The sequence below is a fragment of the Rhineura floridana genome, chromosome 17 (genome assembly GCF_030035675.1).
Source record: "Rhineura floridana isolate rRhiFlo1 chromosome 17, rRhiFlo1.hap2, whole genome shotgun sequence".
Lineage (NCBI taxonomy): Eukaryota > Metazoa > Chordata > Lepidosauria > Squamata > Rhineuridae > Rhineura > Rhineura floridana.
The window spans coordinates 11,337,395-11,359,515 of NC_084496.1; the positions used below are offsets into that span (position 1 = coordinate 11,337,395).

General features: G+C 45.5%; 1 protein-coding gene across 1 annotated transcript in view; it reads left to right on the forward strand.

Annotated features, from left to right (window-relative positions):
• CPPED1 (calcineurin like phosphoesterase domain containing 1) overlaps positions 1 to 22,121 on the forward strand; it is an 84,003-nt gene that overhangs the window by 40,366 nt on the left and 21,516 nt on the right. The window contains exon 3 of the mRNA XM_061599554.1: positions 9,442 to 9,864. Within this exon, the coding sequence (XP_061455538.1) occupies positions 9,442 to 9,864 (423 nt within the window). The remainder of the gene's footprint in view (positions 1 to 9,441; positions 9,865 to 22,121) is intronic.

The window sequence follows — 22,121 nt, forward strand, 5'->3', positions numbered from 1 at the left end:
TCTCCAGCGTTGATCTCTTTGGCTTCCTGATATTAAATCATGTTTGTTTCAGGTTTAAAATGTTTTATTACCGTCTGGGCACCACATCAGTGGAGGAGCCAGCTGTATTTCATTCTGCCTCCTACCTCTTCGGCAAAATTGCCTGCTTCATTGTGATTCCCGAACCTTCCTGTGTGATGCTTTCTGATGAAACGCTCTGTTGAAAGAGCACAGTGTGATTTCTTCTCTCCTCTACTCTCTCCCTCCTGCCCCCCGCCCTCTCCAAGTTACCGGACCGAGACTGCAGAGATGCTTGTTCAGGTGTTCAAGCTGATCAAATTTTACACACAGGTTATTGGGGAAAGCATCTCACGGATATTCGAGGCTGAGCTCCTGAGTTTGGGCGCCTTCCATTCCTTCATCTATTTAAAAGCATTTCTAAACCGCTTCGTATTTAAAAATCTAAAAAATGATTGGCGACACCATTTGCCGAAGACTGGGTGAGACAGCCCCTCCCATAATTACGCCACCTGCTGAAGCGGCATGGGGAAGAGGAAATGCCACTTTTGTTTCCTGATGGTTTAATTGTGCGTGTGGACAAGAGAAGCCATGTTTGCACATCACGCTGAGCCAAACCATAGTTTTGCTGACTACTGACGATAGGGAGACCATAGCACCTGTTGGACAGGATCCCTCAGAGGAACCTGCCAGACCATCAGGGCCTGGACGATAAGACCTTGGATGCTCCTGAGCAGAAGGAACCAGATGCCCCCCACTGCACATCACCAGTCAAGGAGCACGCCAGGAGGGAGGCTATGGAACAGAACACTGCCCACCTTCAGGTCAGAGGGTTGGCCCTTTAAGGCTGTGGAGTTCTGTACAAGGGGGTGGAATCTGGAGAAGGTAGCCTAGAGACAGAGGCTTAGAAGGTCTCAGTCTGTTCCCAACCGTCGCTGGAGCAAGTTGATCACTTGGAGCTCTCCATGGTCTGGCAGCCATGGGATCTGGCATTGGACCAGACCAGAACATGACAACATGAGGCCACCATCAGCTGGAGCTGAGCACATCTGAGTATGGCCAGTAGCTAGATGGGTGACTCCCTGAGAACCACATCTAACTCCACCTTGGGTCCCATGACTAAATAAATCCAGGAAAATAAATGGGAGAAAATGGAGTTAAATAAGCCTATGCTGCCTTGTCATGCTACATTCTACAAGACGTCTTAACAAACAGGCAAAATACTAAATATTGTACTTCCATCTACCAGCTGCATATCTCAGGTGGAATTTGTTTGTACATGAAGTTTGCAAATCACTCGAGAGACGACTCCATTTGCACAGCCCAGATGGAGTGGGCGAGTCTGACTAAGGCCAATGGGACTACTTGTGGTTAATTTTGGATAGTGTTTGGCTCCCAGCCATGCCAACCTCAGTAAAAAAAGAAGGAAGCTGCCTTTATACCAAGTCAGACCATTGATCTTGTTATCTACACCAGCCTTCCCAAAACCTGGTGCCCTCTGGATATCTTCAACTGCAACTCCTGTCGGCTTCATGCAGCAGGGCCAGTGGCAAGGGTGATGGAGGGCACCATGTTGGGGAAGGCTGGTCTTGCACTAATTGGCAGTGGCTGTCCTGCACTCTCGGATGATCGAGAAGAGATCCTGGTCCTCCTTTGTGTGACAACCTTTCAAGGACTTGAAGAGTGCTATCATATTTCCCCTCAGTCTTCTCTTCCCAAGGCTAAATAGGCCCACTTCGTTCAGTCTCTCCTCATACGGCTTTGTGCCCAGTCCCCTGATCATCCTCGTTGCCCTCCTCTGAATCTTTTTCAGTTTGTCTGCATCCTTCTTAAAGTGCAGCATCTAGAACTAGACGCAGTAGTCAAGATGAGGCCCAACATTTGCTGAATAGAGGAGAACTAGTACTTCATGCGATTTGGAAATATACTTTGGTTAATGCAGCCTAAAATAGCATTTGCCTTTTTTGCAGCTACCTCGCACTGTTGGCTCATATTCAGGTTGTGATCAACAACAATTCCAAGATCCCTCTTGCACGGAGTATTGTTGAGCCAAGTATCCCGCATCCTATAGCTGTGCATTTGGTTTCTTTTTTCCTAGGTGTAGACCTTTGTACTGATCCCTGTCACATCCATTAGTGAATTTCTGTTATTATTTGCGTATTATTATGACTTCAGTCCTGTGCACACTTTCCTGAGAGTAGACAAAGGGTTGTATTCAACTAAGTCATACTCAGAGTACACACATTGAAATGAATGAACCAAAGTTAGTCATGTCTATTAACTTCAATGGGTCTACTCTGAGGACTAGCATTGAACACAACCCATGGAATTGTACTGTAAGGCTGCAATCCTAGCCACATTGTCCTGAGAGTAAGCCCCACTGAATTTTAGAATAGACTTACATATAGCAGTGAACTGTCTGGCCAGGTTCCAGTTAGAGATCTGGGGGAGACAGAGCAGAATAGCTGCAAGAACCCCTGATGATGATAGAAAGGTCATTTTTATTTTAAAAAAATATTATTTGTTTCATTTATGAATCACTGCTGGACTACAACCTGGGAGACCGGGGTTCGACTCCCCACGCAGCCATGAAAACCCTATTCATAGGGTCGCCATAAGTCGCAATCGACTTGAAGGCAGTCCGTTTCCATTTTCCTATGAAGCATCTCAGCAATTTCACAATAAAACATGACATAAAACAATTGCATCTATAAAAACAGTTAAAGCAGTTGCAGCTCTTCAAATCCAATACAGATACTGACTGAGAAAGAAGTAAATCTCCACTTAGAAGGCTTGTTGGAAAAGAGAAGTCTCCAACAGATGCTGAAAACACAGCAGAGACTGTATCTGCCTGATATGTAATGGGAAGGGAGTTCCAAAGGGTAGGCGCCGCCACACTAAAGGCCCAGTTTCAACATGATGTGGAACAGACCTCCTGATGAGATGGTATATCTGCAGGAGGCCCTCTCCTGCAGAGCATGGTGATCGGCTGGGTATATAAGGGATGGCGATCTTTTAGATACCCCCATCACACATACCCTAGAAGCCAAGATCAGTTACACTCACTCCGGTCGCCACTGCCTTGCCTGCTGCAAAGGAAAACAATTGCTAGCTTGCGACAAGCAGCAGACGTGATCTGACCAAGCTGTAATTGGCTGGTGGGTGGCCCAACAAATGCACATCCTCTAACCGAGCACAAACCTGGGCATGAAGTGGAGTCTTTGGCAGGACGATGGCTGCAGCTGCTTTGCAATTTCCGCCCCGTCGCTAGCTCCTCCTCTTCTCCCAGGGGTGTGTAGCTAGTGCTGCTACCACCACCAAAAGAAAGCACAAGCACTGGAGCCAGCCTCCTCTCTCACACACACACCGAGAGCAAGCACTGCCTGGTTGAGATTTAGGGCTTTGGCCACCTCCAGACCTTTGCTATTTTGCAAGGAGAGACTCACTCACATACCCGAAATTTAGGGTTTGCCCAATTAAAATGGATTAAAGTGCTCTGATGCAACAAATCCACTTTTTATTTTAAGAAAGCCTTTTTAATGGCAGAAGTAGCCTAACCCTGGTAGAACCGATCAGAACCTTGGGCAGCTCAGAAAGAGGAGCTGTTGCTTCAGCAGAGTGCAAAGCCTTTCTGAGACTTATAAAGGTTGGCCAGCCTGAGGAGTGTCATTGGCGCTGCTCCTACCGGGAAGCTAACATAGGAAGAGCCCTGCTGGATGAGGCCAGTGGCACATCGAGTCCAGCATCTTGTTCTCAAAGTGGCCAACCAGATGCCCATGATGTTGCTTTTTAAATATATATTGTATACTGCTTAGAAATTTTTAAATTATTAAGCGGTTTATAAATGCTTTTAAATAACTTTTTTAAATGGATAAATAAATTAAAGGGCCATTGACTGACTCAGTAGTCTTTGGCTCTTATGATGAAGAGAGCGAGTACTGTACTCATCAAATTCAAAGGAAAGCCATATCTTCCGGTTCAGATCATCCTCCAACCTTTTTTCTGGGTGGAAGGCAGTCAACGCTGTCAAAAGTGACAAAAATGGGGAGGGGGCGAGATCCACGGATAACACCTTGTACTCCTTGGAGCATGGATTCCCAAACTGATCCATGGGCCCCCAGTGGTTTGCGAGGTTCATCCAGGTGGTCCAGGGCACGTCTGCATTAAATGTTCACATTGTTTTCTAATCGTATTTTTACTATTTCTGTTATTTCTTGCATCATATTTTTATTGTAGTGCAGTTTGAACTCTACAGAATGCAAATTGTAATACAATATATGAAACAAGCAGTACAAAGACAGTTAAAAATCCTACAACATCTAGGACACCGTACAATTGCTACAACAGCCAGAAAAATCATGAAGTGGTCTGCCAGGACCCTCGGCAGTTTTGGAGAGGTCCGTGGGGGAAAAAGGTTTGGGAACCACTCCATTGGAGGACGGGTAGGATTAAAATGCCAGTAAAATCAATAAATACTGAACCCAGTTGGCTCTTCAGTAGTACATTTAAAAAACCCATTATTGCAACTTTTATGTAATTGTAGCTGTTTCCTCTTTAATTTCCCCCTGAAAAGAGCCAGGCCGAAGTACTGGCTGTGATGGACTGCAGTTGATGAAGTCAGCTGCAAATGGGCCGAGGTTCCTGTATCGGTTAGGAGAGCTGAGCTGTGCTTAAATGAAGCATGGTGATTATTTTCACAGCGGTGGGTGGAAGAATAATCTTTGAAAAAAAGGTAGTTAAGTGGATTCCTGTGTCGTTGTAGTCGAAGGAGGTGGACTAAGTCCACAATCACTCATGTAATATAGTAGATTAAAATTGTGGGAATAGTTAAGCCACTCAAAGGTCAGCATGCCAAAAAATTGGGCTGGGGGAGGGGGGCTCTCGGTGAAGATCACAGTCACTTACGAATTTTAATATAAGAATTCACTGTCAGTTACCTGTTGTAGTTGTATATTTCTATGGTGTTTGTTTCACTGTGAAAAGCTTAAGGGGAGCGGGAGGGCGATTCATTTAATCTATACATCAGCTGTGTTTTCATATTGAGAAATGCTTTTAAAATATGGGTTACTGTACATTTATAATCAAATGCCTAATTCAATTTGCTGCTGTCCCCTGTATTAAGATAGCTCTTGCTTTTCGCGCACAACGACATGAGGACGTGAGACTAGAAGGGAAACAGAATGTGTGTTTTTTTCCAAAAATGTCTAATAATCAGACCACTGAGCACTTCCCTCATCTTGACTTTATACAGTAGGCTAGATTCTGGCCATGCAAAATCTAGTGTTTCTGTCTGTCAATTGTCAAACAATAAAGGTAAAGGTATCTCCGCACTTGTAGTGCGAGTTGTTTCCGACTCTTAGGGTGACGTCTTGCGACGTTTACAAGGCAGACCGTATATATGGGGTGGGATTGCCAGTTCCTTCCCCAGCCTTTCTTTACCCCCCAGCATATGCCGGGTACTCATTTTACCGACCACGGATGGATGGAAGGCTGAGTGGACCTCGACCCCTTTTACCGGAGATTCGACTTCCTCCTTCCGTTGGAATCGAACTCCGGCCATGAGCAGAGCTTTGGCTGCGTTACCGCCACTTACCACTCTGCGCCACGGAGGGTCTATTGTCAAACAATAACAACACATAAAAAGCTTTTCTCCCTTACCCCCTTCCCTAAATTAGGTGAATGCTTAGGGGGAAAGCAGGAGTGGATTTTTCTGTAAAAAGGACTTGTGAAGTTGCTTCTGGAATTTCTGCATTGAACATGAGTTCAGAGGGACACTCATCCTTAGCATAAATCCACCCACCTGAGCCACCGTTTTGCACTTGGCTCCAGTTGGTGATCTCCAGGATTCCACTAAAAAGTTAAAATAAAGTAGCTCTCACTAATCCACCTTCCAGGGTTGTTGTGAGGATAAAAAGTGGGGAGCCATGCACCCTGTCTTGAACACCCTGCAGGGTTCACACACACATTTTTAACCACACACCAGCCCTGTGAGGTAGAACAGGCTGAATGATTGCAACTGGCCCAAGATCAACATTGTGGCTGATGTGGGGATTTGAACTTGGGTCACCTAAGGCTGCTTTCACACCGCGCTTTATTCTGTTATTCTGATGATTTCTTACTTGGTAATCTGCACACTTTATTTGATCTGTCACACACAATGGAAAAGCTAGTTGCAGAAATCTAGTGGAATCTGGAGAAAGTTTAGCGCTCATTTCTGCGATAAATGATTTCAGAAAATAATCCGTTTGCAAGCTTCAGAACCCCAGAAAATTGCGGGAGTGTTGTGCTAGCTGCAGTTACTTGTGTGGCAGGCATCCCAGCATGCAATGCGTTCCTGCCTTTTAGGAGCGCACCGTTGTTTTTTTTGCCTGACGAAAATTGTAGCACTATTCCAGCATAGGTGGGGGTAGCAGCATTCCCTTCCTCCTTTCCCCCCCGCCCCCTCCCTGTGTCCAGACAGTGATTCACACAGTGAATTATAGGGGACCTACAGTGTGCATGTGTATAACGAGCGAGGGACGAAAACAAGACGTCGTTCATTGCAGCCTCGTGAAAGACATTTGTGTGAAATGCTGGTACATCGACCGAAAAAGCCACAGTTCCTTAACACAATAGATACTGCAGTGTGAAAGGAACTTCAGAAATCGGGACAGAAGCGCTGCCATTTTAATCTGCAAAACCAACGCAATAAGCCCCATGAGTGAAAGGAGCCTTAGTCCTAGTCCAGTGCTCTCCATCCATTACAGCAGGGAGTGAGAACCTGTGGCCCTCCAGATCCAGCATGGTTAGTGGTCAGGGTTGATGGGAATTGTAGTCCAAGAGCTTTGGGGGAGGTCCAAAGATTCCCCATCCCTACATTGCAACATCCTAGCTTCTTGACACCTTCACCTCTTTCCTAGAATAATCTGCAGGAAATAAGCGTCAAGGGTCCCCTTTCCCCTGAGATGAGAGCATACTTGCCCATTCAAGGCTAGCCCTTCTTTATTAAAACTCTTAACTAACACATAACAGAGACAGGCATAGCTGCAGGAGGGATCTGGCAATAATGCATGATAAATGGCCCCTCTTTCTACGCTTGCGTCCTCTGCAACATGCATGGTCAAGGTCATGTGAAGACTGGGTTGTTAGCAAATGGATTTGTGCATCGAGAGAAGAGCCGGCGGATGTTGCTTCTTCTGACCGCAGCGAGCTTCACCAAAGGCAGTCTGGCTCTTGAATTTTCCTCTCTTTGCGCAAGAGCAGGCATGTTACTTTGGAAAGAATGAGAGGGCAGGTCTCTGCTCCCAGGGCAGTGGAGGCTGATCCACTTTGGGGCAATCGGAGCACTGCCCCACCAAGCTCGGTCTGCCCTCAGCCAGTCCCCTCCTGCCTCCTTACCTACAACCAGTCCAGGGTGTGGCCCTGGCTGTCACTTCTCCTTGGTCTCAGTGCCGCCCTTGTAGCACACAAAGGGAAGGAGGAGGGAGAATAAAGCTAGAATTAGTCGGCTCTACCTGCCATTGGCTTTGGCTCCATCTATCCTTGGGCTTCCGCCCCAATCCTTTCAGTGGGCACCAGCCACCACCGCCCAAGGCTTACAGTCCAAAAATAGGTGCATGGGAGACGACAGAGGAAGAGGAATGCAGGCTGCCCATCAGCATCTGAGTGACCAACAGGATGTTGGACTAGATAGGCCACTGGCCTGATCCAGCAGGGCTCTTCTTACCTTATGTTCTTTTGTTGTTGTTGTTATGTGCCTTCAAGTTGATTTCGACTTATGGCGACCCTATGAATCAGCGACCTCCAGTAGCATCTGTCATGAACCACCCAGTTCAGATCTTGTAAGTTCAGGTCTGTGACTTGCTTTATGGAATCAATCCATCTCTTGTTTGGTCTTCCCCTTTTTCTACTCCCTTCTGTTTTTCCCAGCATTATTGTCTTTTCTAGGGAATCACGTCTTCTCATTATATGTCCAAAGCATGATAACCTCAGTGTCATCATTTTAGCTTCTAATGATAGTTCTGGTTTAATTTGTTCTAACACCCAATTATTTGTCCTTTTTCGCAGTCCATGGTATGCGCAAAGCTCTCTGGTATGTGCTTATGTTACATTAATTTTTAACGCAGGGTTTCTAAAAAGTAAGGATTAATTTTTTAGTGCAGGATTTTTAAAAAGGAAGAATTCTCATTTGAAATCAGTGGGCCTAAGTAAGTCCTGTTCTTTAATTTCAGTGAGCTTACTTCAGAGTATCACTACGGCTGGATACATCCCTATGTGATTTACACACACTTAGGCTTAGAGTAGAATACTGGGACTCCTTGGGGGCTGCCCTCAGAAGATCTTGAGGCATGTTTGTAACCAGCATCACAAGCCCACAGGCATTGTAAAGTAACTGTTCCATCTTAGCTATTCCTTCCCTCTGTCTTCCCACCACTTCCTTAATGGGGGATGTATAAGGAGGGGAGAGATGGCCACATGTTATCCTGCAATCTCTGGCTGCAGGAACACATATTACAGGCCCTCCAGGTGTTGGCTGCCTCCAGCTTCCATCATCATGGCTGGGGGCTGATGGGACTTGAAGTCCAACAACATGTAGAGAGCCATGGTGTGCTATAGAGCAATACAGACCCACCTGTCCAGCTTAGATTCTCGTGCGTGAGAGAGTATGGCGTTTGCTTCCTGCTTAAAGGCTGGGTTTCCATTACTCCAGACTGCAGTTTAGTGTTACATCCGAACTGGCCTCAGACTTGTGTGTGCTGTTCCTCTTGCACAGCTGCGAGGAGGAGCTCAGCAGCTTTCACATTTGTTTTCAACTAACTGTGGTTTGTCGTTATGTCTGAACCAGAACAAACTATGATGAGTCTTCACAGTGCTTTAGAGCAGCAAGCCAACTTTGAATTGTGGTTTCACTTGTTTTTAATGACCTCTATGCGGGTCCCAGCCCACAAATTGAAGATCGGTGACTTTTTACAGCCATACAGGCTTTCATGCAAATCATAGAATCATAGAATAGTAGAGTTGGAAGGGGCCTATAAGGCCATCGAGTCCAACCCCCTGCTCAATGCAGGAATCCAAATCAAAGCATTCCCGACAGATGGCTGCCCAGCTGCCTCTTGAATGTCTCCATTGTCAGGGAGCCCACTACCTCTCTAGGTAATTGGTTCCATTAAATGTTGTTAACGTATTTATGGAATCTTTCCTGAAACATGCCTGCCAAGCCTGGGTATGTCAAATAAAAATATCCTTTAAAAAAATGGCCAATCAAACATGCCGATTGATTGTTCAGCTTTCTACAGTGTGCCGAATTGTACGATATTTGCGATAACGGAGGTTTTGTTGTTGCTTTTCTGGCTTTTTATAATCAAGTTCTTTGCAAAACGAGAATGGCAGATGTCAAAAGTTTATGAGGGAACTGGAGCTGGCAGAAATCCTGCAAAAATAATATCTAATCCTTCTGTCATGTAGGGACGCCCTGGCGGGAGGCGCAAGTACGTGACTTGAAAAACGTCCTGACGGGGCTCAGCCGTGACATCCCCGTGGTCTTTGTCAGTGGCAACCACGACCTCGGGAACACGCCGACTCCAGAAACGATTGAGGATTATTGCCAGCAGTGGGGAGATGATTACTTCAGCTTCTGGGTCGCAGGAGTCTTCTTCCTTGTGCTGAATTCTCAGCTTTACTTTGACGCTTCCAAGTGCCCAGAACTGAAGCAGGCTCAGGATGCTTGGCTCGGCCAGCAGCTTGCAATTGCCGGAGAGAGAAAGTGCCGACACGCCATTGTGTTTCAGCACATCCCCCTCTTCCTGAAAGCATCCGATGAAGACCACGACTACTTCAACCTGGAGAAGTCGATTCGACTAGAGCTGTTGGAGAAGTTCCAAAAAGCAGGTACTTGTTCCTTCATATAACTGAGGGAGGCCGTGGATTGTATCCAAAGCTAGTCCTACTCAGAGCAGGCCCATCAAAGGGACATCACTATTATCATTAATTTCAATGGGTCTATTCCAAGTTGTGAACTTACAAGATCTGAACAGGGTGGTTCATGACAGATGCTCTTGGAGGTCGCTGATTCATAGGGTCGCCATAAGTCGTAGTCGACTTGGAGGCACATAACAACAACAGTTCCAAGTTGATCTTATCTAGAAACAGCCCCTTGGGTCCATCGGCACTATACTTTTACAGCAGTAGCATGCCACTTCAAATAATCATGGCTTCCTCCAAAGAATCGTGGGAACTGTAGTTTCTTAAGGTCAATGAGAGTTGTTAGGAGAGCCCTGTTCCTTTCACAGAGCTAGAGTTCCCAGAGTGGTTTAAGAGTCAGTCCCTCTTTCCCAGGAAACTCTGGGAATCGCAGCTCTGCGAGGGGAATGGGGGTCTCCTAACTTGCTCTTAGCACCCTTATAAAACTGCACTTCCCAAGATTCCTTGGGGGAAGTCATTATTGGTTAAAGTGGTATAATGCTGCTGTAAGTGCAGGTGGGGCCTTAGTCGGGATCCAACCCTCTGTATGTAATATGTTTGTAAACAGAACTGTTAAGTACAGAATGAATAGCTAACTGAAGATTGTATCACTCCCCATTCAGTCAGGTATTCTTATTAAACCAAAACACACACAAGCACACACACACACAGGGCTGCTAGGCAGCTCACCATACAAAAGCATAACTAAGTATGCTATGAAATAATCCCCGATTAAAAAACTGTGAGCTCTCCATAGCTCAGTTTCCTTAGTAACAGAGCCGTTCTCTTCCTTTTAAAAAATAAATAAATAACATTCACTTGAAGAACCTGCTCTGTGTGTCCACAGGATTGAGTACAATGGAATTGACTCCCATGTAATCATGCTTGAAAATGGACTGGACTGCCTTCAAGTCGATTCCGACTTATGGCGACCCTGTGAATAGGGTTTTCATGGTAAGCGGTATTCAGAGGGGGTTTACCATTGCCTTCCTCTGGGGCTGAGAGGCAGTGACTGTCCGAAGGTCACCCTGTGAGCTTCATGGCAGTGTGGGGATTCGAACCCTGGTCTCCCAGGTCCTAGTCCAACACTCTGAACACTATGCCATGCTGGCTCTTGTAACCCAAGTAGTCTCATTCAAAATATTCCAAGGAAAGTTTTTGCTAGATTTAGTTTTTCAGAGCCAAAGCATCTCAGGAACATAGGAAGCTGTTTTCTACCGAGTCAGACCCTCAGTCTGGCTCAGTATTGCCTGCACTAACTGGCAGCGGCTCAGAGATGCTTCAGCCTCCTGTGTGTCAGACAACCGGTTGGACCACGTCTAAGCCAGCTTCCTTCGTTGTTGCTACTGCTGTTACTTCATTTAGGAATAGTTTCCCATAAAACATCCTGAAGCAATTTAATAATAAAAACACCTATCATTTTTAATATACACACACAGTGTCAAGTCCCATAAAACGGGGATAAAAATCTCCATTTAAAGGGTTTGTTTGAAATGGAAGGTCTTCGATAGGCACTGCAAAGAGAGTCAAGATGGCGGCTGTCCAGTGTGTTATGGGAGGAAGTTCCAAAGGGTAGGTGCCGCCACATCAAAGGCCCAATTCCAATGGCAAGGGTACTATGGGGGGACATACGCAGCTGCCTCGTACTGAGTCAGACCATTGGTCCATCTAACTAGTATTGTCTACACAAACAGGCAGCAGCTCCAGGGTTTCAGACAAAGGGTATTCCTAGCTGTCCTGGAGATGCCGGGGATTGAACTGGGGACCTTCTGGATGCGAGACAGCTGCCCTGCCACTGAGCTACAGCCCTCATAGAATCATAGAATCATAGAGTTGGAAGGGGCCTTGTAGGCCATCGAGTCCAACCCCCTGCTCACAGCAGGAAATCCACAGCTAGAGCATCTCCCGCAGATAGCTGTCCAGCCTCTGCTTGAAGACATCCAGTGAAGGATGCACACACAAGATAAGAACCTATCTGAATTTCAAAAAAGCACATCCCTAGTAGCTAGAGGTTTGTTCAAAGGGAATTGCCATTTTGAGTCACTGGGGACATGAAAGGCTTGCTTCTACAAGTGCTTTTTGTATAGAATGCTTCTACGAGGCAAACAGTAATTATTTCCAGGCAAGCTATCTGCCCAGATGTTCTCCCCCCCCGCCATTGTTTCACTTGCCTCAATATCCTTACTACTTGCCTGCATGAAAAATATTGATCCCTCATAATTAAATTTCCAAGACGAGGGACACCTGCTTGCTTCATACACTCCAGTTTTCTCTCTTTGCCAGGAACGGTCACTTTTTTTGTGATTTGTCAGCGGTAAACCTGTATGTTGTCCGTTTCTTAACGGAGACCTGGTGGAATGGAGAAAACCAGTGGGATACGGTTATCCCTGGATGTAAACTATATCGGAAGGACAGGGAAGGACGTATTGGTGGCGGAGTCGCTCTATACGTGAAAGAAGGCATTGAATCCAGCAAGCTCGAAACCCCAAAAGAGGCAGACTCCTCTACAGAATCGTTGTGGGTGGTGATACCGTGCTCCAGGAGGGACTTAATACTAGGAACGATCTATTGTCCCCCTGATCAAAATGCTCAGGGAGACCTTGAGATGAGATATGAAATTGAGGAAGCATCCAAACTAGGAAATGTGGTAGTAATGGGTGACTTCAACTACCCAGACATAGACTGGCCGCATATGTGTTCCAGTCATGACAAAGAAGCAAAGTTTCTAGATATTCTAAATGACTATTCCCTAGACCAGTTGGTCATGGAACCGACCAGAGGGATGGCAACCCTGGACTTAATCCTCAGTGGGGACCGGGACCTGGTGCGAGATGTAAGTGTTGTTGAACCGATTGGGAGCAGTGACCACAGTGCTATTAAATTAAACATACATGTAAATGGCCAATTGCCAAGAAAATCCAACACGGTCACATTTGACTTCAAAAGAGGAAACTTCACAAAAATGAGGGGATTGGTAAAAAGAAAGCTGAAAAACAAAGTCCAGAGGGTCACATTACTCGAAAATGCTTGGAAGTTGTTTAAAAACACTATATTAGAAGCTCAACTGGAGTGCATACCGCAGATCAGAAAAGGTACCGCCAGGGCCAAGAAGATGCCAGCATGGTTAACGAGCAAAGTCAAGGAAGCTCTTAGAGGCAAAAAGTCTTCCTTCAGAAAATGGAAGTCTTGTCCGAATGAAGAAAATAAAAAAGAACACAAACTCTGGCAAAAGAAATGCAAGAAGACAATAAGGGATGCTAAAAAAGAATTTGAGGAGCACATTGCTAAGAACATAAAAACCAACAACAAAAAATTCTATAAATACATTCAAAGCAGGAGACCATCTAGGGAGGCGATTGGACCCTTGGATGATAAGGGAGTCAAAGGTGTACTAAAGAACGATAAGGAGATTGCAGAGAAGCTAAATGAATTCTTTGCATCTGTCTTCACAGTGGAAGATATAGGGCAGATCCCTGAACCTGAACTAACATTTGCAGGAAGGGATTCTGAGGAACTGAGACAAATAGTGGTAATGAGAGAGTTCTAGGCTTAATGGACAATATAAAAACTGACAAATCACCGGGCCCGGATGGCATCCACCCGAGAGTTCTCAAAGAACTCAAAGGTGAAATTGCTGATCTGCTAACTAAAATATGTAACTTGTCCCTCGGGTCCTCCTCCGTGCCTGAGGACTGGAAAGTGGCAAATGTAATGCCAATCTTCAAAAAGGGATCCAGAGGGGATCCCGGAAATTACAGGCCAGTTAGCTTAACTTCTGTCCCTGGAAAACTGGTAGAAAGTATTATTAAAGCTAGATTAACTAAGCACATAGAAGAACAAGCCTTGCTGAAGCAGAGCCAGCATGGCTTCTGCAAGGGAAAGTCCTGTCTCAGTAACCTATTAGAATTCTTTGAGAGTGTCAACAAGCATATAGATAGAGGTGATCCAGTGGACATAGTGTACTTAGACTTTCAAAAAGCGTTTGACAAGATACCTCACCAAAGACTTCTGAGGAAGCTTAGCAGTCATGGAATAAGAGGAGAGGTCCTCTTGTGGATAAGGAATTGGTTAAGAAGCAGAAAGCAGAGAGTAGGAATAAACGGACAGTTCTCCCAATGGAGGGCTGTAGAAAGTGGAGTCCCTCAAGGATCGGTATTGGGACCTGTACTTTTCAACTTGTTCATTAATGACCTAGAATTAGGAGTGAGCAGTGAAGTGGCCAAGTTTGCTGACGACACTAAATTGTTCAGGGTTGTTAAAACAAAAAGGGATTGTGAAGAGCTCCAAAAAGATCTCTCCAAACTGAGTGAATGGGCGGAAAAATGGCAAATGCAATTCAATATAAACAAGTGTAAAATTATGCATATTGGAGCAAAAAATCTGAATTTCACATATACGCTCATGGGGTCTGAACTGGCGGTGACCGACCAGGAGAGAGACCTCGGGGTTGTAGTGGACAGCACGATGAAAATGTCGACCCAGTGTGCGGCAGCTGTGAAAAAGGCAAATTCCATGCTAGGGATAATTAGGAAAGGTATTGAAAATAAAACAGCCGATATCATAATGCCGTTGTATAAATCTATGGTGCGGCCGCATTTGGAATACTGTGTACAGTTCTGGTCGCCTCATCTCAAAAAGGATATTCTAGAGTTGGAAAAGGTTCAGAAGAGGGCAACCAGAATGATCAAGGGGATGGAGTGACTCCCTTACGAGGAAAGGTTGCAGCATTTGGGGTTTTTTGTTTAGAGAAAAGGCGGGTCAGAGGAGACATGATAGGAGTGTATAAAATTATGCATGGCATTGAGAAAGTGGATAGAGAAAAGTTCTTCTCCCTCTCTCATAATACTAGAACTGGTGGACATTCAAAGAAGCTGAATGTTGGAAGATTCAGGACAGACAAAAGGAAGTACTTCTTTACTCAGCGCATAGTTAAACTATGGAATTTGCTCCCACAAGACGCAGTAATGGCCACCAGCTTGGACGGCTTTAAAAGAAGATTAGACAAATTCATGGAGGACAGGGCTATCAATGGCTACTAGCCATGATGGCTGTGCTCTGCCACCCTAGTCAGAGGCAGCATGCTTCTGAAAACCAGTTGCCGGAAGCCTCAGGAGGGGAGAGTGTTCTTGCACTCGGGTCCTGCTTGCGGGCTTCCCCCAGGCACCTGGTTGGCCACTGTGAGAACAGGATGCTGGACTAGATGGGCCACTGGCCTGATCCAGCAGGCTCTTCTTATGTTCTTATGTTCTTTTGCCTTTTGGAGAAACACAGGATTTCCCTTTTCAAAACATTGTTACTTTAGGGCTGGAACCACCTACCTGCTGTTGCCTGCTGCCCTGTTTGGAGGCCACCAGAAATGAGGGGCAGGGGGATTTTGATAGGGTGGGGTCCATTTTGAGAGCAGGAGAGTATGACACTGGGCGGTGCTCCTCCACCCAGATCTTTGTGCCACCAGCTGCCATCTTTGAAAAACCCCAGTATCTCCCTCTGCTCCCTGGAATGATACTGCCTGGCCACCACAGCATCATTCAGACAGGCATTCTGAGGATAAAAGGGTGCCCCCCCACTGTCATCTCAGACAAGGCTGGGGAACCTTTGGCCCTCCATATGTCGGACACCAACTCCCATCAATCCCCACCAGCACAGTCATTGGTCAACAATGATGGGAGTTGGAGTCCAACGATGTCTGGAGGGCCCATGGTTCCCCAGGCCTGATCTCAACCAACCACTGCCAGTGAAGAGAACTGTATCTCCCTCCCTCATCCCTATGGATACCCCCTGAAATATTGCCAGAGCACTGGTGTCCCCATGTCAGTGGAGCAGTGGAATCCACTCCAGGTTTTAGTCTGAACTTTCAAAGAGTTCTCCAAGGTGCTTAAGCCTATTCCCCAAAATATGTTCAGCACCTTGGATAACTCCTTGAAATTTCAGACTAAAACCTGGGGCAGATTCCACTGACCCATTGATATGAAGCCACCTGTCACCACTGGCCACAGCATTGTTTCAGGATGGGGGGGCAGCAGTTTCTGGGGACTTTAAAGATGGCAGGTTGGCAGTGGAAGGACCTGGGGGAACACCAGTGAGTTTGTGCCTCCTTTTGGAATGCAAAAGCAGGGGAGGGAAATTTCACCCTCCTCTTTGGCTATCTCTCCCTCCCCCCAGTGATATGCACACACAAGAATTCAAATTCTCCAGATTTTACCCCATGCCTTGGTTCTTGTGCGCATGTGTCCTAAATGCACATGGACGTGCAGTGCAAGTGCACAACTGCTTTTGATCCATTCTGTTATAAACGTACCCAGATCCATTGTGAGAGGAATAACTCAGTGAAGCCTCCTTCCCTTTTTACCTGTGGAATGTCAGGAGGTTTACACTACCCGCCTTTCACAGCTGAAAACAGGGAAATGGTTATAACACCCTAGTTTTAATACCAAGAATTCCTGCTGCTATTACTTATTGGGGAAGGCTCTTCTGATACTCTGCACTGTTCTGCACTGATTTAAGAGACAAAAAGGTGATGTGAAGCCCTGGGTTGGTGGGAGGGACCTCAAGGCCTAGGGGGCAAGTGCAAGCCTCCAGAACTCTCTGTGTGGACCTCAGGCCTCTCTCTCTGGACTTCAGGCTCCTCCCTAGACATGCCCCCTTGCCCTAGGCTACACCCATCGCCAGCCCTGCTTTGCACCTTCCATGAGTGGTTGTACCTGGCTGGAATGTGTCCCGTACACTCGGAGCATGCTTCTTTTGATGGAGGGTAGAGAGAGGGGTGCAAGTGGGTGTAGAAGCTAGCCTACAGTACAAAGGTGACATTTATATTCATTGCTCCACCCACTTTTGCCTTTGGCTCCACCCAGCTCTCGCATGTGGCCCTCAGAAAGCTGCCTGGAAGTCAATGTGGCCCTCAAGATGAGAAAGGTTTCCCCTCCCCAATCTAAGCTATTAGCTGTCACCTCATGGCAGTGGATTTTGTAAGTTAATTGTGCATATATATCTTAAATCTTTGAATTTATGAGTTTGATTTTATTTTTTAACAAAAAGTGTGTTTTTTTGGATTCCAGTCAGCCACTGATTAGCATTAAATGAGGGGGAAAAACATACGCTGGCATTTCCACGGATATGTGAGCAATTGCTTATGTTATGGCGGCAGCACCCCTAGTGTGGTTGGTTTTCGTTATAGTTTCGATGCTCATACCCTGCTTAATTTTAGGTATTTTAGTTACTCAGGAGTCAGCTGAAAGAAATTGTCATTGTCTTTATTTTATAACCATGCAAAACCGTATTGGTTTTACTCATTAACCACATTGCATATAGTGTCTCCAGCCTAGTAGGTTCATATATGCACAGGAGCTTGGAGGCACATACAGATTTGCACATAGAATCATAGAATAGTAGAGATGGAAGGGGCCTACAAGGCCATCAAGTCCAACTCCCTGCTCAATGCAAGGATCCAAGTTAAAGCATACCCTACAGGTGGCTGTCTAGCTGCCTCTTGAGCGCCTCCAGTGTTGGAGAGTCCACCACCTCCCTAGGCCATTGGTTCCATTGCCGTATCACTCTAACAGGACATTTTGCTGAAGTTCAGCCAAAATCTGGCTTCATGTAACTTTAGCCCATTATTCCATGTCCTGCACTCTGAGATGACTGAGAAGAGATCCCAGCCCTCCTCTGTGTGGCAACCTTCCAAGTACTTGAAGAGTCTTCTCTTCTCGAGACTAAACATGCCCAGTTCTTTCAGTTTCTCCTCACAGGGCTTTGTTTCCAGTCCCCTGATCATCCTTGTTGCCTTCCTCTGAACCTGTCCCAGTTTGTCTGCATCCTTCTTAAAGTGTGGTGTCCAGAACTGGATGCAGCACTCAGGATGAGGCCTATCCAGTGCCAAATAGCGGGCAACTAGTACTTCACACGAGATGTACTAGGCTGGTCCATCCAGCTCAATATCGTCTGCCCAGACTGGCAGCAGCTCTCCAGGATTTCAGAGGGGATTCTCTCCCAGCCCTGTCTGGAGATGCCAGGAATTGAACCTGGAACCTTCTGCATTCAAGGCAGGTGCTCTCCGACATGAGCTACGGCCCTTCTCCAGTCTTGCTCCCACGAAGCCATCTCCCTTCTCGGTGAATGGGCAATTATGTACCACCTCTATCCTATCATCCCTCACCAAGCAACTGATTTTATTTATTTAGAAAAGTGTTGCTGTACCACCATATCATAACATATCAGGGCTGTGTACAGTGGTTAAAACGTAAAACACCTTTTTAAAAGTAAAAATGCAGATCATGATTAAAGGTGGCTGGCTAATAAAAAAAAAAAAATTAAACAGCTGCAAAGGCCTGTCGGCATAAACAGGACTTCACAAGAAACCCTGGAAGTCAAAAGCTAGGATGGCCTGCCACCACCTGTGCTGGAAGAGTGTCCCATAGCATGGGACCGGCGACACTAAATGCCCAACTTCTAATTGAGGCCAGTCGGGCCTAAGGAACACAAGGGTACAACTGGAAGCATCCCTCCAGATGATCTCAGCGATCAAACTGGGCGATAAGGGCTCAGGTGGCCCTTAAGATGTTGTGGATGCTGTCCATGTCTGGAACTAGCACCTACGTGGTACCATCTCTTCCATACCCTTCAAATCTCACATTTTCTGCAAGGTCTTTGGCACAGTCCTTTGCTCCTCGTTCCTCTGAGGGCCCCTCCAGGGTGGCAATTTGTTGCGGGTGAATCTTGCAACACATTGTTGACACATCAGCAGTGCATTAGAGGTGGTTTTGTCCTGCTTTAATCTGCTGTCACTATAGGAGTGCTCTCCAGAAGGGGTGTAGCATGGCAAAAGCGGGGCAAAAATAAACCAGAATGTTTGTGGTAAGCTCCAGTAAAACGTTACTGGAGTTCAGCAGGAAATTACGGGATGTGCACTGACTGAGGATGAAGCAGTGTGACCGCCCAAGAACATTTGCAGCCATAAACAGTATTGAAAGCTGGATTACGTGTGACCATCCTGATAGCATCACGAGCACAAATAATCACGAATAGACCATTTTAAAAAGGATATCTGGAGGGGCCCTGAAAGTAGGTCACCTTTTATTGTACTGTACCTTTTATAGGGATCTCAGCCACTCTTTTATTACGCCAATTTGCCTAGTGAGCTTTACTTAATGCACTTATTGGCAGACAGGAGTCCACAAGTTACAGCAAGAGTGGCTACTTTCTGTGCTGCTGCTATCGCGTGTCGGAAAACAATGACTTTATATAGGAAGTTTTATACTGATTTTAATTTTGTACTTTTTACTCATTTATGGTTTTATGTACTTTATATGATCTTGTTTACTCATGTTTTTTATGTACTAATCTTTGATCGAAATAAATTATTTCTTAAAAAAATCCTGATAGCATCACGAGCACAAGTAATCATGAACGCACAATTTAAAAAAGGACATCTGGAGGGACCCAGAAAGTAACCCCAAGCATGGGTCCCTGAATTAAATGCATACTTCTCCCTCTGCTTACCTTCATCGGTCTATCTGTCTTCCTCCTTAGCTGTCCGTTGTCTACCTTGTGATGAAGTTTAAATTGTAAGCTCCTCAGGGCAGGGCCCCTTGTCATAATGTTGTTCCTCCACAAAACACTACACACATTGAGGGCTATATGGAAATAACAGGACTGTTTTAGGCAATAGCTAAGTGGTTTAGGGATACAGATCCTGCACTAAGGCAGAGGTGAAGAGGGGCGTGGGACTAGATTACCTCCCAGGTCCCTTCCGACCCTATGATACTCTTAGTCTACATCAAGGGTAGAGAACCGCAGGCCTGGGTGAAAGCTTCCCTGTCTGGCCCTCAAGATTTTATCCAGGCCACGCCCCCTACTGGCGCTGCTTCTCATTACTTGAGTGTTTTTGGCTGGTTGGGATGTGTCTTTAAATGTGGATAATGCTGTCTTAGATGGAGGCTATAGAGGGGTGAGTATGTGTAGAAACTGGCCTATGGTACAAAGGTAACATTTGCATCCATTGCTCCACCCACTTTTGTCTCTGGCCCCACCCACCACTGACATGTGGCCCCCAGAAGGTTGCCCAGAAGGGAGTGTGGCCCTCAGCTTGAAAAAAGGTTCCCCTTCTCCTTGATCCAGATATGGGGGAAAATCATTTTTCATCTGTGTTTTCTTCTCCTGAATTAGTCTTTGGAGTAGGACCCTGGCCAATTAGAGATCCAACTTATAGCTGAACATTTCAGTAATCTAATGGTGCTTTTGCATTGCTTTGTTCTGCTTTTCCTGAAATACTCTGTGTTTCAGAAGATAACAGCACATCCTTTCTGTCTAGAAACCATTGTATTACATTTCATTCCTTCATTCACACTTAGAAACCGCCTTTTCATTTCCCACCCCCCCAATGGTTTGTGTGGTGTTACTTTATTTTACAGTTCCATGTGATCAACGTGTGTGTCTGTTTGTTTTGATTTGATTTCAATATCCCATTCATTCTAAGCTAAAACGTGAGCTTCGAGAGCTGCATCTGGTGTGAAGCGCTGAATTAAATTTCTCACTTTAGAAGTGTCCCTAACAGTTGGGCTAATTAAAGATAAAATTGTGTCCTTATCATAAATATTTATAAATTGAAAATCTGGCACTTCTTAATTTCACCAAGTTAAGCCATGAAGGTAAGCCTACGTTACCAAATAAACATGCAATTCTATTGCTGTTTTAAGAGCAAGTGGCGGTGGATGAACTCTGCCCAGGAATCCAGTCCCCCTTGATTGACTTAGATGCTTCATATAGAAACCTTTAGGTCAGGAGCAGAGAACCTTTTTTTTCCTGTGAGGGGCCACATTTCCTCATGGGGAGTCTGTTGGGGGCCACATGGCAGCAGTGGGCGAAGCCAGGGTGGATGATGGGCACATCCAGAGACTAGGGATTGTATCCAGTGCTGCACAAGCAGTGTTCTGTGTGCACAGCAGGACTTTCCTTTATTCTCCTTTCCTTGTGCACCCTCAAAATCTGCTCCAGAGGGTCCCCCAACCCTCTAAAGCAGATTTTGAGGGTGCACAGGGGGCTGCAGAGGAGAGGTAAGGGAAGTTTCATTGCACAAGCAGAAGGAGGTTTCACCAGTGGAGCAGCAGCCTTGGAAACAACCCATAGTTTTTCTGAATTAATTCAGCTACGGTTAGAGAGATGCCTGAATTGAGCCTTTGTCTTTGAAATGCATCTAAAGCACAGGTGGGTAGGATGTATAGCATTAGCCTTCAAGTAAATGATCTCACTTAGTACCCTTCAGTGTGTTCCAGCAGAGCCAAACAGACATCACTCTTCAGTCTCAGAGCAGAGGTAATTATGCAGCACAAAAGCCACATGGGCTTCGTGGCCAAAGGTTTGGGATTATGTTCCCGCATTGCCATTTCTTTGCAAAACAATGTTTTAATCATTATAGCAACTACTTGGAATGGATGCTGCTTCAGGAGACACATGGATTTCAATATGGGACACTTGAATTCAACCAGTGACTTTAGGTGGTACTTTATCATGGTAATTTTAAATCAGTGATTTAAATGGCCTTCCTTCAAATCGGACCTCCATATTGAAACATTAAAAGTAAAGGACAAGAGTGACTTAGGCTGATCAATTTAATTGTCTACTCTGAGTAGGATTTAGTTGGATGCAACCCACTCAGGCAGCATAACTGAATACCAGTTGCTGGAAACAATTCCCATTTTAATTGCTGTCCTGCCAGAGCATAGATCTGCCACGTCTAAGTCAGAGGTTTAAAAAGAGCCTGAAATCTACCTCAAAACAAAAGTCCAAGAGATTTCAGTCTGTCTGGGGGGGGGGGGAGAACACACACACACAACTCAAAAATGGTTGCAGGAACTAAAGATCCAGGTCAGCCAATATTGCTTTATCTGCCTGTCTTGATAGAGGATCTCCTTTTTCAAAATCCAAATCTCCATCTGCAATTACGTCTTTAATCAGCCCTTCCAGATAACGCTTGCCAGTGTACTTTGCGTGCTGTTTTAAGTCCTTCGACTCCCTTTTCCTGTCACAGCTGCTTAGGCGTCCTTTGAGAATATAGCTTTGCTTAATGATGCCTTTATTAATTTATACCAAAGAAAGAGTCATTGTTTCTTGATTCTTAATTTTCTCCATAGTTGTTGTTTTAAAAAAATAAGAATAATTAAAGCAGACATATGAGGCATGCATATAATGAG